The sequence below is a fragment of the Cryptotermes secundus genome, unplaced genomic scaffold (genome assembly GCF_002891405.2).
Source record: "Cryptotermes secundus unplaced genomic scaffold, Csec_1.0 scaffold161, whole genome shotgun sequence".
NCBI lineage: Eukaryota > Metazoa > Arthropoda > Insecta > Blattodea > Kalotermitidae > Cryptotermes > Cryptotermes secundus.
The window spans coordinates 654,032-671,179 of NW_019738350.1; the positions used below are offsets into that span (position 1 = coordinate 654,032).

Genomic DNA, 17,148 nt, shown 5'->3' on the forward strand with positions numbered 1-17,148 from the left:
CCATCAGTAAAGGGTTTTCCTTCCTTGGCTAACAAATGAGCTACTCGTAGACTTACTTTACTTGCAGCCTTATTTTCATTTTTCATTTTCGTGAAGAAACTGCGTTGTAATGAAATACTCCGTTTCAAAGTTTCTAATTTTTGTGATCGTTCCTTCCCTGTGAGTTGGGAATACTGTGCCGAATGCTTAGTCTGGTAATGCCGACGTATATTGTACTCTTTTAGTACAGCTATAGTATCACTGCACAATAAACACAATGCTTTACCATCTAATTCGGTAACAAAATAATTCTCACTCCACTCTGCCTTAAAAGCACGACATACCAAGTCCACTTTTCTCTTCTTTTGTGGTTTCGACAGCGACATGATGGATATCCACTGGTATTAAAACGACACAGAACAGCGATACACGTGGCAATCGTAACACTGCTTGTCATCACAGCTGGGGCCACGAAGGAACGAGCGAATGGGAAGCTATAGGAGCGCCACACACGGCAATTCTCGCAACTCCTCAACTAAAGGTCGGCCGTTGGAGTGCGTAATCATCCATAGACAATATGTTCGAAAAAAACGTAGGTTTCTTCCTATAAATAAAGCTTCATAGACGCAGAAATATTAAACTCATAATAATTATCTTGTTTCATGAAATATTATCCCACTTTGACATTTTTAAGAGTTTGGAAATGTAAAATCTATTCTCAGCGCGCGGACCGCAGAAAAAACGGCGGCGGGCCGGAGTTGGCCCACGGGCCGTAGTTTGCTGACCCCTGCTTTAGAGCAACATGTATTTCTGTATGACACCTACTGTGAAATACGGAACTGCTGCAAAGTATCGGCGAAAATTTCGACGCAAATTTCACGATGAAAGAGTTTCAGCAGGCAAAGAATTCATAATTTGGTGAATAAACTTAGAACAACGGGAAGACAAGAAAACGAAACATAAGCGTCCAGTGCTTACTGAGCAGAAGTGATCCTTGTAACTTTTTTGTGGTGTTGTGTGACGGACAAACTTTACAGCAGTAACCCTCGAACGGAAGAAGGACCCAAAGAAAACATTCTTAGATAAATTTCAAACATTTCTGCAGAGAATCTTCAGAAGGTAAATCAGAACCTCATCCGCTGGTGCGCGGAATGTTTACGTGTAGAGGGACAGCACTTGCAACGCCTCCTGTGATTTGTATACAAAGGTAAGAATTTCTCTTCGTTCCAAATATTATCGGCATGCTGAGTCATCCGCAAAATTCGCGTGCGTTCCGCGGCCGACTATGCGCCGGTCACGGAGAAGCGCGAAGCCGTGAGCTCGTCAAGTTCATTAAAAACCACCCTCTGCATTCCCACTCTTGGTTTCTCTTCTCAGCTTCATATTTTATTGGAGGAAGGAGTGAACTGGACTGCAGCTTCACGAAGACAGAGAGTTGCAGAGACTGGGAAGGCCTGACAGAAACAATGAGTGTGGAGCAACCTGCCCCTCCACTGTTTGACTACCGTTGGGATGGTATGTACGTGAGATATGTTCTGTCCATTCCCCAAGTTTGGAAATGAAGGCGTAGCATAAGAATTCCGGTGCACTCACTCTGACATTGTCCCTAGATTTTCAGTTTGTGATTGCAAATATTTGATTCTGTCATACTTACTGTAACGCAATTGAAGTGGACACGAACAAGGATGCACGGGTTTGAGGCCGTCTCCTACAAATCCGTACTGAGGTTCTTATATAAAGTATGATTTATAATGTACTTGTGTTTATGACTTTTGATACAGTCAGGCCAATAGTATTAAAATCTTGAGTGACGGAGCCATTTTTTTTTATTTACATCGTAAAGTTAAGAACTAATGGGTAAGTGTATAGACATGAAATGTTTCATGTTTCCTTGGAACTTGTGTCAGGAACATACTCTGCTCCGTTGAACATTAAGAAGTTAATGCTCGAGATTCACATAGAAATGAATAAAATTGTTTAGTTAAATGTAGTTTTGTTGTTGTCTGATTTCACCAGGATTGGAATTTATCAACAAAATATAGTAAAACTTCTTCATGCAAACATTCAAGATCATCTGTTATGCCAGGATTACTGGGGTTTATGGAGTTTGTCCATTGTTAAATATTCTAAAAACACAAAAGAACACAACGTTTCGCTAACTGGACCTGTTCCCCTCCTCAGGTGAGGTGTGGGAGACATATCTATATCTGTTAAGTGTTTCTCGAATTGTTGCGTGCTCGAGCTGGTCACTGAACGTGACATAGAGTGAGTTTGGCATTTGCACACGAGGAGCTAAGTAGATACGTGTATGTATTACTGAAGTGTAACTGTGGATATATCACCACGACACCTCAACATCATTCAGGAAGGAAACAACAGATTTTTAATGCCCCCTGTTTTTTAAGATGCTCAGAATATATTTCAAGTTGAAAGTGGAATAATACGAAACGACTCTTCTTCGTTGTAGAGGAACTACAAAGCCTTATTTATGATTCAGAGGTAATGGGGTTTTCTCTCGTAGGATAATGGACTTCCATAACTAAATTTGATTTAAACTTTTCGCAGCGAATATATGCAATGAATTATTCTTGGGGGATCAGCGGTGTCACTGTGAAGTAAGTTACCGACTCTGACCCTGTCCCCATTGTTTAATGTAATGCATGTCGTGTACGCATGTGTGCTTCCAATTGTTTCCTCAGCAGTACGCACTGTGGTGGCAACGCAGTGTTGCGTGTATCCTGGTAACATGACAGTAAATAACGGGTTCCGGATTTGATAACTTGATTTATTGGATAATTTCACACGTCATAACTACAATTCGCTATTGCACTGTCAAGATTTCTGTATCTATGACAGAGACAATTATAACACTCTCAAGGTTAACACATCAACTACTGAACTGCCTTGAACAACGTCTTCCTGACGAAACCTTTCGAACAAATCCAAGTCATATTGCGATTGACGGTCAGTCAGTTAGTAAGTCTTGGTGTCGAGCCCCGTTTGGGGATCATGACCAGATATTTATTATTGTTGAACGTTACGGTGTTTTTTTTTGGGGGCGCCCTCTCTGATGCGAGGACGGGTCTGTCTTTTTTACATGCTACTGGGACTTGCCAGCGTAGTCTTTCTCGGGTCTGAGTCCCTTGAGACTCGAGAACATATTTTACTCTCTCAGATTTGAGACTGGGGAATGACCAGAGTCAGAGTCATAGTTACATTGCGACTGACGGTCAGTCAGTAAGTCTTGGTGTCGAGCCCCATATGGGGCTCATGACCAGATATTAATTATTATCGTTTGACAGTTACGGTCTTGTTTCTGTGGGGCGCCTTCTCTGGCGAGAGGACGGGACTGTCTTTTGTATATGCTGCTGGCTCTTGCCAGCGCAGTCTTTCTCGGGTCCGAGTCCCTTGGGACTCGCGACCATATTTTACTNCGGGCAAATAGAAATGGAAATATACAGAAAATCCACAACGACAAACATAACAATAAATAATAAATCATGCCACCCTAAAGAACAAAAATTGCCAGCATATAAAAATTGGATACACAGACTTCTTACACTACCCCTTGAGGAAAATGCTAAAAACAAAGAATTAAATACTATTATTAATATAACACTAAATAATGGCTATAGAAAGGAAGACATCACATATCTATATAACAGACTTAAGCGAAAGATGGATAACCCGGATAATAAAGACGAAAAAGAACAAAATGGGTCGCTTCTACTTATACAGGAAATTACATACGAAAAATCACAAAACTATTCAAAAACACTAACATAAAGATAGCCTTCCAAACAGCCAACACAATAGGTAAAGTAATAAATGAAAACGAGAAATAAACCCCTACGAACAAAGTGGGATATAGGAAATAACATGCCAAAGTTGCCAAAAAGTATACAGCGACCAAACTGGTAGAAATCTAACAAGATACAAAGAACACATAAGAAACATAAGACTAAACAAGGATGAATCAACATTTGCCCAACACATACTAAATAAACACCATCAGTACGGGCCGATGACAGTAATCATGGAAATGATTAAAAAGAAAAAAAGGCATCATGAATGTAAATAAATTGATAGAAGAACAAGAACACACAAAAGAGAGTAATAGCCAACGTAACATGTTCGACCTCATAATACATCAGAGCACGCCCACATCAACGTCACAGACACAGGAAGTATAAATTAACAGTCTTCACTGATTCTTATATAGGATCGGCACGGACCACATAGAAAACAGGACCTCTGTTGTTTTCCGGAACTTGTTTACTGCTCATTGCTTAGCAATGGAAAGCCCTTTTTCTGTTTTAGGCCAAAACATTTTTCTTGGCAACGTGTTTACCTAGCTGTTCCTAGCAACGGATATTCGTGTTGCAATAGCTTGTGGATGCAACTACTACTTCGGTATTCTCATGCAGTCTTGTCGACATAGATTTATAAAAATTAGGCTCCATTGCTTTCAAAGCGACTATTTTTTTTTCAATTATGCAGTTGATATTAAATCAGAAAATCAAAATCCGGTGGTCTCTGCTTCAAGCCACTATTTGTAACCAATCTAACGTCTTCACTTTCACTGTACTCTTATCAGAAAGACGAGCGGGCGAAGCTTGGGAAAATTCTCTCTAAACAATGTTCTTTATCCCTCCACAAAATACAGAATCCCTCAGATTCCCAGGACTTATGGCTTTCACTTACTCTTCTACTAAGCGGCCTCCGTAGTCTAGAGGTAACGTTCCCACCTTATAACTCGTGGTACGCGGGTTCAAATACCCGGCGGAGGTCGTCGAATTTTTAAGGGCGGAAAAATTCAGGGAACAAGTCCTCCGGGAGGGACTTTAAGCTGTGTGTCCCGTGTCGTAACTTTACGGCACGTAAAAGAACCTCATATCCCCAAAAGGGATCACTGAGCCAAATTCCAGGACGTTTCCCGCACAACAATAGTCTCTAAGGCCTCTGATAGATGGGGAAGCATTATAGACACCGCTAAGCAAGTGGCCGAAAACATACACTTGGATTGAGTGCAAGAGCTGAGTGAACGAAATTGTTAGCTCCGAACGAAACTTCTACACTGCGAATTGTTTTTACGGTTCGACGTTTTAAGTGACGTGGTCATTGGTTTACTGTTATATTTGTGTCGTAAATCGTTAATCAGAGTGAATACATCCAACACACAGTTATAGCAAAAACATAACCTCTACTTGTCGCTCTGCGGCCCAGGGCCTACCCTAGATGAGTGGTCCGGATAAAGACGTAAACTTGATGGACTATGATGCAACTACGATGGTGAAGACAAAGCCGAGACGACGCAGTAGGAGCCCACCAAGTGATGTCCTATCAAACAAGAAACGGACAGTTGGAAACCCACAACCGCCCACTACAGACAACATCGCTGCGCCGCCGGCCACGACAACAGGTAACAGCTTCGATAACGCAACCGCAGCCCTCACCTTCACCCAAGAGGATGCAGGGCCCTTTGTCCTCCACCTCAGAGGAAACCGTGAAAATAATACCAGACCGCTAATGGCACTCGAAGTATGTCGAATGCTAGAGAAATCTATCGTAAAATACGATCTAGTGACCCCTCTTACGAGAAACACGTGGGAAATCACTTTCAATACACGAGACACTGCTAACTACGCTTTAACCTCCCCCTACCCGAAACAACACGGTTTGATGATTTGGTTGCCTTGGATGAAAGTTTTTAGGAAAGGCATCATTAGAGGCATCCCCCTAGACTGCTCTGTTGCGGAAATTAAGGAAGAACTTAACAAATCAAATCCCGGACTGAAAGTATCAGAAGTATCCAGGTTAAAGCGACGAATACAGAAGGATGGACACACTGAATGGGCCGACACCCACACTGTCAGTGTTGTTGTAAGAAGTACACAATTACCAAAATTCGTTTATATTTGGCGAACGAGACTGGACTTGGAACCCTTCATCCCACAGGTTCGACAGTGCTTTAAATGCGGCAGATTCGGCCATATTAGTAAAGTTTGCAAAGCAATTGAGAAATGCCTGACTTGTGCCCACGACAAGCACCCAGAAAGCGAAACATGTGCGACAACCCCGATGTGCATTAACTGCAAAGGTGACCATCCTACCCTCAACAGACAATGTCCCAAATTTAGGGAATCCAAAGAAATCTGTAGAATTATGGCTCATGAAAATGTACCCTTTGCAATAGCACAAAAACAATTCTCCAACATGCAACATAATTCCTTGTTCCACTCACCATCTATAACTTTCAGCAACTTCCCACCATTGCGACATTCTCCTACTCCAAGTAAATTCCCTTTGCCCCCTGAACAGAAAAATCGCAAATACAGTGAAGCCGTGCAAGCTCGGCCGGCCAAGGACCGTATTTCGCACACGACTCCTTACCTCGCTGAGACCAACTCGCCAATGAGCAACATCCATTCTGTTCACCTACAAAGACTGGAATCGATCTTAAAAGCAGACCCGAACTCGAATGCTCTATGGAATAGAATCTGGAAAGCAATCGACTTACATATTCAGTTCTCAAATGGACAAGAACCCCAACGTGCTCCGAATACTTCAATGGAATTGCCAAAGTCTCAAAAACAAGCTACATGAACTTCAATTTAGAGCACAACAGTTTGACATCATTCTATTAAACGAAACCTGGCTGACACAAACGGACAAAGTCTATATAAAAGGATTCGACGTTATTCGCAAAGACAGAACGCATCGTGCTGGAGGAGGTACTGCCATCTTCATTAACAATTTTCTCAAATATGAGAAACGACCTGCCCTATACGACTGCGACGGGAGCATTGAACTATGCGCATTGACCCTGCACTTAGTAGAGGGAAAGCTACTATTGGCAACTGGATACAGGCCCCCCGATAAACACATTTCGAACGATAAATGGCTGCGCTTCCTAAACCAATTCCACGATAGGTTTCTATTAGCAGGGGATTTTAATGCCCACCACCCCCTCTGGGGCAGCCCTCGCGCTTGCTCTGAGGGAGATAAACTTTTTCGCGCCATAGAAAGTACTGATAATTGTGTCATCAACCAAGGAGATACAACCTTCCGCTCAAGACAATTTAATACGGAATCGGCTATAGATATCTCAATAACAGACAGCCGATCCTACCCAGCGTACAACTGGTGCGTTGGGAAGGACTCATGGGGTAGTGACCATTACCCTATCACACTAGAACTCCACAACAAAGCCAATCCCAGGATCATTCACCGGGCACCGCACAAAATATATACTCTTAAGACAAATTGGCAACAGGCCATCTCCAACATCTCCTGCAACTTAGATGCCATCGAAGAAACTATCTTACACCCAGATACCGACACCCAGGTTAAGTACTCCACCTTTGCAGCTACTATAACCTCCGCGGTCATGGAGGCCACACCAGGGAGAAAATACCACAACACGAGAAACCACAAACAGAATTCCAACCTTGCTAACAATCAAAAATCTCACAAACGCCCTAACCCAGCACCATTTTGGAACGAAGACTGCAACCGACTTATTCGGCTTAGAAAAGGAGCACTCCTACGACTCCAGCAGTACCCATCGAGAGACAATTTTCTCCAATACAAGAAAATCGAAGCTAAGACGAGATCTGACATACGCAGAATCAAACGGGACTACTATCGGAACTTCTGTTGTTCCCTCAACCGCTTCACTAATCAATCTTACATATGGAGGAAACTAGCTGGACTGAAGCGCGCCTGGAACACTACCCCTCAGTCGAATGAATACAACGTGCAGAGGATTCACACCATTGAAACAGCAATAGAATCACTGTGCCCCCCTTGGGCCCCAGTACAACCGCCATGTTTGAAAAACGACTATGAAGACCCATTCATGGACCACCCCTTTACTAAGGAAGAATTAGAAGCAGCCATCCTAAGTACTAACCCTAAGTCATCCCCTGGCCTTGATGGAATTGACTACTTATTCATTCGCTCTCTCCCAGACACGGTCAAACCCCTGCTTCTAAGACTCTATAATGACATCTATTTGACTGAATCCTTTCCAACTGAATGGAAAGAGTATTCCATCTTCTTCATCCCTAAACCCGATAAAGGAAAAGTCAGACCCATTTCGTTGGCTGCTTGCCTTCTCAAAATCATGGAAAAAATGATCAACATGAGATTAAACTGGTGGTTGGAATACAACCACCTACTACCCCCCCTACAATTCGGTTTCCGTAAGAACAAATCATGCCTGGATAATGCCACTGTGCTTTACCTGGACATAATCAATGCGTTCGACCTGAATCGACACCTGGGTGCCGTATTTCTTGATATCCAAAGTGCTTTTGACAACGTATTGGCCGACGTCCTCATCGAAAGACTGAAACTCACAAACCTCCCTCGCCACTTTTTAGCTTTCATCTACAATTTAGTTTCAGAAAGATTCCTCTACCTCCGATACGACAACCTGGATGTTGTACGAACGGCGTATCGGGGGCTACCTCAAGGTAGTGTTCTCAGCCCGATTCTCTTTGCCCTCTACATGACGCCCCTCAACGCGAGCATGCAAGGCCCCTGCACCGTACTCCAGTTTGCTGATGACATCGCCCTCTACTATTCTGACAAGGATCCCAAAATCATTTCCACTAAGCTCACACAAGACATTGGTACAATGAACGTCTTTCTAGAGAACAGCGGGCTAAAACTGGCCCCCGACAAGTGTCAATATTGCCTCTTCAGTAAAAATAGAACCATAAGAGCTGCCCGCTGGGAAGTAACTATAGGCAACGCCGCATGCAGATCAGTGCCAGTGGTGAAATTTCTGGGAATATTATTCGAATCATCGCTTAATTGGAAACAACACCTCCTCTACATCAGATCCAAATGTATCAAACCATTGACTATTATCAGCTATTTGCGTTCAACATGGATAGGAGCCGACCCATCTATCCTACTACGCCTATATATTGCGCTAGTGAGGTCTCGAATTGAGTATGGTTCGCATCTTTTCACTCCGTTAAATGCCACAGAAACCACCTCCATGGAACGTATACAATGTAAAGCCCTTCGGCTAGCTATGGGATATATGGCATCCACACCCACAAATGTAACCCAGGCAGAAGCACGGATTCCACCCCTGGACATGAGATTTAAACTACTCTGTGACAACTACATCTCCAGAATCTACACCCTCTCAAATCATCCGCTACTGGCCCGTATATCACAACTTGCAGACACTAGGATGCATCCCACCAGGATACACACTGGACAAGAGCCCCTAATTCTCACGTGCTACAAGGAAATTGAACCTCTGCATCACCTTATTGCCCACTCCGATAAACCCCTGATATACAGTTACCCCTACAAGACTTCCTTTCATCAGGCCCGGGTCTCATTTGCCGAGGGCCTAGCTGCCAGCTCATCACCACAAGGGAAGGCCATGATCGACTCGCTGGTTAAGGAACTCGAAGGTTCCAACCGTTGTTTTTTCACAGATGGATCCAAAACGGAAGGTTGCCGTTTTGTAGGTTTTGCCTCCGTGACTTCTACAAACTCCACGGCGAACCTATATAGAACATCCAAGTATGCCTCAGTCTTCACAGCGGAAGCTATGGCTATTATATCGACGCTAGAAATGATAAAACAGAGTCCGAACACACACTTCAGTCTTTTCTCAGACTCCAAAAGTGTTTTAGAAGCCCTACATTCTGGCTCCCCACTGAAACAATGTAGTCATCTAATACTTACCATTAAAGAGCAACTCCTCATGCTTCAAGAAACGGGTAAAATCGTTCACTTCTACTGGATACCTGCCCACATTGGAATCACCCACAACGAACGGGCCGACATGGTGGCAAAAGAGTGTTTACAAAGGCATAGACTCCCAACTATTATTACCCTGGACCGACCTTAGAGCCTGTTGGAAACAGAAAATGTTAAAGGATTTTTACGCATGGGGCTACTCATCGGGAGCACACAAAGGAAAATATTACTTCGATAATTACTTCGCTGATGTACCTTACCCCTGGTTCAACAAGATTAAGCTCCACCGGAAGCCCATCGTCACGCTCAACAGACTTCGAGCCGGGCACTACTGCCTGAAAACCCACCTCCATAGACTCAANTACTCATCAGCATGCTATAAACCTGTTTCATATTAAGCCTACTTGTAAACTTAATGTAAATATGCTTTAACTCTGAACCTACTTGTAAGCATGTTACAAATTCTAACTTAAGCTTGTAATTGGCAGAATGGACCCTCCAGCCCATGCCAAATTCTTATACCTCACAATAAAAAAAAAATAAGCAAGTGGCCGAACTCGCTTGCTTGGCGGGACTGATGGTACGCACCATTTATCGGTAGGGTATAGAGACTGGTAGAATATCATAGAGGGAAGCACAATAGATCAAACTGGTCGCGGTGCATGGGGAAAACCCACCCTCTCTAAATAACTAACTACTCTTCTACTATAATTTCTCTCCCTCTCTCTCTCTCTCTCAACAACCCCCCCCCACACACACACACACACACAGCATACAAGCTCCTATGTCAGAGATGGAAACAGTCTCTGAATCATTGGCTTCTAGCTCCATAGTGGCAACACAGATCGACCAGAAGGATTCATTGTATAAATGTAATGTCTATAGCTTTTCAACCTGAACAACTCGGTAATGTATGTCTTTCATCAAATTAGGGCAATAAGAAATAAACACAAAATATTAATTAGGAAACCAGAAGGAAAGAAAGGACTAGAGAAGTTTGATATTATTAAAACAGATCTGGAAATACAACTTCTTTATTACAACCGTCACAACACAACTAATATCAAGATCAGTGCCTAGTTTTGATATTAGTTGTGTTGTGACGGTTGTGATAAAGAAGTTGTATATTGTAACACAACAGAATGCATGAAATGAAAAAAAGATCTGGAAATATTAGCATATGAGGGTGATTATTCGATTCACTTGACTCAGCATGAATCCAGTGGCAGGATGTTGTGAACACGGTAGTGGTTGTTAGCTACCTGATAGACTGTGAGCTTCTCAAGAAGGACTCGATTCTATTGAGTTAGTTGTGCGACATGCCCCTAATAATACATAGATCCCGACAAATGAACAGTCCAATTACAAAAGTCCGCCATTAGGAGAGTTCCCCAACTAAATCCGGTTCACAAGCACATCTAGTTTTCCTTAGATACAGCTCAATATTATTCATATTTCTTTTCTTCAAAACTTTAATTAACCACTTTCCACGTTGTTCCCCTCCTTAATTACATTAATTTATCTTATTTCTCACATTGAATCTTTCGTCCAGACCTAAGAAAAATATGAGTCTGTGTCCACTGCCTACCGATAGCCCAGCAGAGGCGATAGATTTTATCATTCTGGGAACACTGACAAGGAAACCCCTGGGGTTGTGATGTTGGCGTTGCGAGAATCAGGTCTCAGGGCGAGGGCACACCAAGGAAAATGGCAACAGCAACGCAACCGCAGTTTACGAAAAATGTTATCAGACAGTTGAACGCGTACAATTGAATTGAGTGCAAACTGAGGAAACAGCAATGCAGTTGCCCTTAGGGTGAGGGCACACAAAGGAAACTGGCAACTGCAACGCAACCGCAATTTATGAGAATTGTTATCAGCCTGAGTAGAAGACATATGACTGAATGTAGCAGCTTCTCAAGAAGGGCTCAGCTCCATGAGTGAGCGAGTCAGTTACTATTATTGCAAGCTCATCAGTTTTTGTCTTTTCAGATATTCTCCCTATGCATTCCTGAAGTTCCTGCTGGTTTTATGTGTTATATTGTTCAGATTTTCACCACATAACTATTAAAAATATCCAAATACTTGTAATTTTACCACAACATTAAACCTTATAACATTATGCTGTCTCTCCGTGATTTGTTCTGAAGATGAAGACAGTGCACACAGACTGCTGTGAGAGAATTTTGTTTGGGTCCTTGGAAACGTCAGACCTCCTCATGCAGCCAATTAGATTGACAAAGAAAAGACGAGTTGAGTCCAAGTTTCTGAAAATGTTCGTTGCCAGTGACGTGGGCAGGTAAACACAGTTCTAGAAAGAAGGGTATGAGAGCTATATCAGAGTGCAACACACAGCCACACTATGAGTAACTGCATAGCAATTTTGCGGTATGTTCAGGGACAGCAAGTACATACACGTACAAGTGCAATCAGACACATGACTACAGTTAGCCTAACATTTCTAACAATACTTCGGAAAATATAGTGCTCTGAAATGGAATGAATCATTTGTAGTAACTCCGTATTTTAAATCTTAAATCTTGCAGCAAGATTTTGTACTGTTTACTTTGCATTAGCAGTTTGTGTAAAGTCAATTAGTTTTATTTTGTCTGTTTTTTAATAATTAAATAAGCCAACCAACAAAAACGATTACATGTCTGGCTTCAGCATGCAGAGGTGGGGATACCGTTGTGCATAGCAGCATTTTGGGAAGGTTTTGCTTTGGGCCTGAAGCGATGCTCCATATATTAGGATTAGCACAAAATGAAGGCATGGTTGAGCTTCGCAACACAAAATGAAAGTAATTAATAAACACGTTTCATTTTGTTGCAGACATACCGGTCATTGAAACCAATGGAAAGACCATTTTTTATGACCACAACAGTGTGTCCCTTCTGAATGATAATTGGGAGGTGACAGTGTCAGTGACAGCAGAACGCGATGCAGGTATTGTGGCGTGTGAGAGTAAGGATCCATTCAGCTCGCCGTGTTACTGGATTATATTAGGAGGATGGAAGAGTTCTGGTTACAAGTCTGTAATCAGAAAATGTCCTAGAGGTGTCAATAAAGATGGTGACACAAGAACTATATGTAGTGAACAAGTAGAAGCGAACAAAGTAAGTATGAATAGAAAATCTGAGTAAGAATGTGAAACCACTGTTACTTGTGAACATGAAGACTACATCCAGAAATATTCAACATAAAACGATGTTATGCTCCTGGTATATGTAACAGTAATTTGAATCCAGATGGGTTATTTAGTGGTACAGTAATTTGCGACATACATTTTTTCCCTTCATCTTCTGTCTCACTTTGAAGCATAGGGTTGATTTCTCAGTTTCATTGCTCAATTATACAGATGGTAGGACTCCTTGAACAGGTGATCAGCTCATCACAAAGGCTCTGCCTAAACACACACACACACAGAATAAATGCATACACACACACACCAAATATCCATGCCTTGTGTGGGATTCGAACCCACAATCCTGGGTTCCGAGCGAACACAGTACGTGCCTTAGACCGCTCGGCTACCGTGACCGGCTCCGACATACATTAATGAATTTTATTAAATAATTAAAATTGATTTTTAACTCTGAATGTAGTTATGTAAGAACTAAATTTTCTGATCTTGCAGTTTTGTATCTGTTAAAATAAGGGTCAAGCTAAAATGTTAATAATCACGTCATCTTGTCTGAAGAGTTATCTACAAATGTACATTGTAACTAAATACTAGATCTTATCACAAAATTAATGAAGCAAGGCACTTTTATTGAGTTCATCTTATAATTTCGCATGCAGCCATACTTATTCTCTAGCATAGCGGCCTCTGTAGTCTAGAGGTAACATTCCCACCTCATGACTCGTAGTACACGGGTTCAAATACCAGTCGGAGGTCGTCGAATTTTTAAGGGCCGAAAAATTCAGGGAACAAGTCCTCCGGGAGGGACTTTAAGCCGTGTGTCCCGTGTCGTAACTTTATGGCACGTAAAAGAACCTCATATCTCCAAAGGAGATCACTGAGCCAAATTCCAGGACGTTTCCCGCCCAACAATAGTCTCTAAGGCCTCTGATAGATGGGGGAAGCATTATAGACACCGCTAAGCCAGTAGAGGCCGAACTCGCTGGCTCGGTTGGGACTGATGGTACGCACCAATATCGGTAGGGTATAGGGACTGGTAGAATATCATAGAGGGAAGCACAATGGACCAATACTGGTCTAAGTGCATGGGGAAACCCACCCTCTCCAATAACTAACTAACCAACTAACTAAATAACTATTCTCTAGCATCGGATCTGCGTGAATTACTTGGCAGATTAGAAGATTAACTTGTAGTAATCTCCCTCTATGCACTATGTAAACATATTGTCACGTGTTAGTGATTATACACTGGAATTTGATTGATAATTTGATTTATTAAACGCTTATAATTCATAATTAAACAAAGTTGAAACACTTTAACTAATCTGGACACACTACATATCAGTACTGCATCAGTTGCGTATACTGGTAACCACCACCCCTGACCTCCGACATCCAAATGTCAACTTCTGACTGGCGAACTCAGAGTCAGGGTTACTACCCTGTGACTGGCGGATTACCGCAAACCATTTTGTCTTGGTGCCAAGTTCCTTGAGGGATTAGAGATTGTTTTTTTCTTTTGCAGCAGAACCCCTGTGGTTGTAGTTCTTATGTAATATCTCTGACGAGAGGATGGGGTTGTCTGTCATGAATAGGCTTTGCCATTGTCAAGTGTACACCTACATATTGCACATGTAGCACAGGTCTACACGGTTATGGAGAATGTATTTTTTTTCCCGCAAGTGGTCAGTCTGATTAAAGTGATAATTTGGAATAAAGAACCTCTCATAGAGTTCGAGATGTGTTTCTGAGACCAGAGCCACATCTATATGTAAGTATTGCAGCTGTTTATTCAGCTCATAGCGCTGACTCCAAATACCATTTGCATTAAATGCTATGACCTGGAGAGGCCTATGAATTCTAGAAGCCATTTTGTTATTAATTTGAACCATTTTTGTAAGGACCATTATTTTCTCTTTTTCTGACACCGCTTCACCGAGCCTTATGATAATCTAATGCACTAGAGTGGTGATTTTTAATGTGTCACTGTTAGTCGACCTGGGGGTCTGTAGTGACAGACATGTTCTCTGAACTTCCTTTTGCGTCAAATATTGCTGTACAGGAGAAGAATCTCCTCCAAGAGCATTCCTTTGGAGCTTGTTGTGCTCTTCTCCTTTGCAGATATCCTTTCGCGTGACTGCAGCCTCGATATGATACGGGGTGAGGTTGTGCCGTCTACGCTCTGCTACCACTTGTGCCGTTTGTACCGCCTACTACCACTTGTACCATATGTACCGTCTTACGGTCTGCTACCACAGCACCGTTTCTCTCTGGCACCTTTCGGCTCTGTCTACCCTTCCTCAATCGGAGGGGGAAACGGTGCTCCGTCATACGGCTCTCGTGCTGTGCTCGCACGCTCCCTAAGTTAGAGTAAGGGATCCAAGCTAGCAGCGAGGTAAATCTAGTTAAAAATGATGGCAATCAATATAATAACAAAATTTAATAAACACAACTAACACATAACCAAAGACAAGAATTCATCGTTGTTACAGCGCACGAGCCCAAGAAATTAAAACAGAACAACTCAACTAATTACACATTTACATGCTCACACACAGCGGCATCTAATTCGGGCAGAATGGCCCATATTTACTGGCGCAACAATTTTCCTTGGTTGCATGAAAACATAACTACTACTTTCTAGCCAGGCCACAGGCTGAGTCTAAACTAAATACACAATATAAATTATAAACACAGGTTTAACTAAACTGGTACGAGTCGCCGCCGCACTACTCGTACAAACCCAACGACGGGCGATCTCGCTGGCCGCGAACCAGCCCACTACTTGCCGAAACCAATTTTGGACTCCCAGCCGAACAGGAATTTGACAATCACTCCGGCTGGCTTGGCGCCGCGAGCAAGGCCCTATGGATCCATAACCAGAACTGTCCTCCGAACTCGAATTAACTTCCAAGCAAGGCTCCCAGGGGTAGAAACGAGGGGAGAGGGCAACAACACGTGACCCAGTCCCGCATGGGAAGGGGGTGGGGGATAAGTTTAAGAACCTCGATCAAGGGGCTGGAAGCCCAAGACATCATACCAGAACCTCGATCAAGGGGCTGGAAGCCCAAGACATCATACCAGAGCCAATACTTGGCTCAAGGTTTCTCTCCTTCTGCTAAGGCACAATTGCAGCTGCTCCGTATAGACTGCCTCTGTGGTCTAGTGGTCAGAATTCCTGGCTACAGGTCCACAGGTCTCAGGTTCAATTCCCTTGTGCTACCAGATTTTCTGAGAAATACTGGGTCTGGAATGGAGTCCACTCAACCTCATGAGTATAATTGAGGAAATAGTGGTTCACAGAAAACCGAGATCAAGGGCCACGGGGAACCATTGCACTGAACATGTGACACCCTCTATCCGCAAAAGTTGGCACTAACTTCGCCGAAAAACGACGGTCGCTCGGTCGGTATAGTTCACTTGCGGACTACAGGCCATGGAGTTTCCTTATGTTTGTTTTGGGCATTCCATATGAAGGTGATCATCACCGCACCACAAACATTTAGGGAGTTGCTTAAAGTTGGTTCAGACATGGCCAAAGTTTTGGCAGTTGTAGCACTGTGTGTTGTTTCCTTTGTGAAATCACATTGGATCATCAAGGTAAAAACGGATAAGAAATAAAACGCCTTCGTCCAAATCTAACGTTTACTGGAGACTAACTTCATTCACAAACATTACAAGATACCAAAGGTACATTAACAAAAGAAGCAGCAGTGGGTGTGGTACCAACTTATGAACAATATATATCACATGATAAATATGGCCAACACTAGAACTATAGTATTACAACACCTCCCCTTGCTGGACATATTTTACAGTCAAAATCTATAATTACAATAACCAAAAGTAAAACAAGTTTACAATTCCACACCGAATTTCAAACCTATCTTTAAAGACAGCTCATTTATCTTTGGACCATTAGTAGCTTTAGTCAGCATATCAGCACAATTAGTGCTTGAATCTACATACTGGATACTAATATCTCCATCATTAACATATTCTCTAATCTTATGTTGCCGCATTCTAAAATGCTTNGTGAATGCTTGTTGAGTTCAGTAATCTTATTCTTTGTGCACATATCATTTGCCTGTAAATTGTCTCCAAAGATTATACTAGGAGTAGATACTGCTACATTAATTTCTGACAGAAACTCTCTCATCCAAATAACTTCCTTGCTACACTCATATAATGCTATATACTCAGCTTCGTTGGTAGATGTGGCTACAATGTCTTGTTTCTTGGACTTCCAAGACACAGCTCCCTTTGACATCATGATAACATAACCCGCCACG

The 17,148-nt window shown here is 42.4% G+C and overlaps 1 protein-coding gene across 1 annotated transcript in view; it reads left to right on the forward strand.

Annotated features, from left to right (window-relative positions):
- Positions 1-17,148, forward strand: part of LOC111870724 — a 49,140-nt gene that overhangs the window by 21,743 nt on the left and 10,249 nt on the right. Inside the window, exons 4-5 of the mRNA XM_023863229.2 lie at positions 1,357-1,494; positions 12,547-12,830. Coding sequence (XP_023718997.1) covers positions 1,357-1,494; positions 12,547-12,830 — 422 coding nt within the window. The remainder of the gene's footprint in view (positions 1-1,356; positions 1,495-12,546; positions 12,831-17,148) is intronic.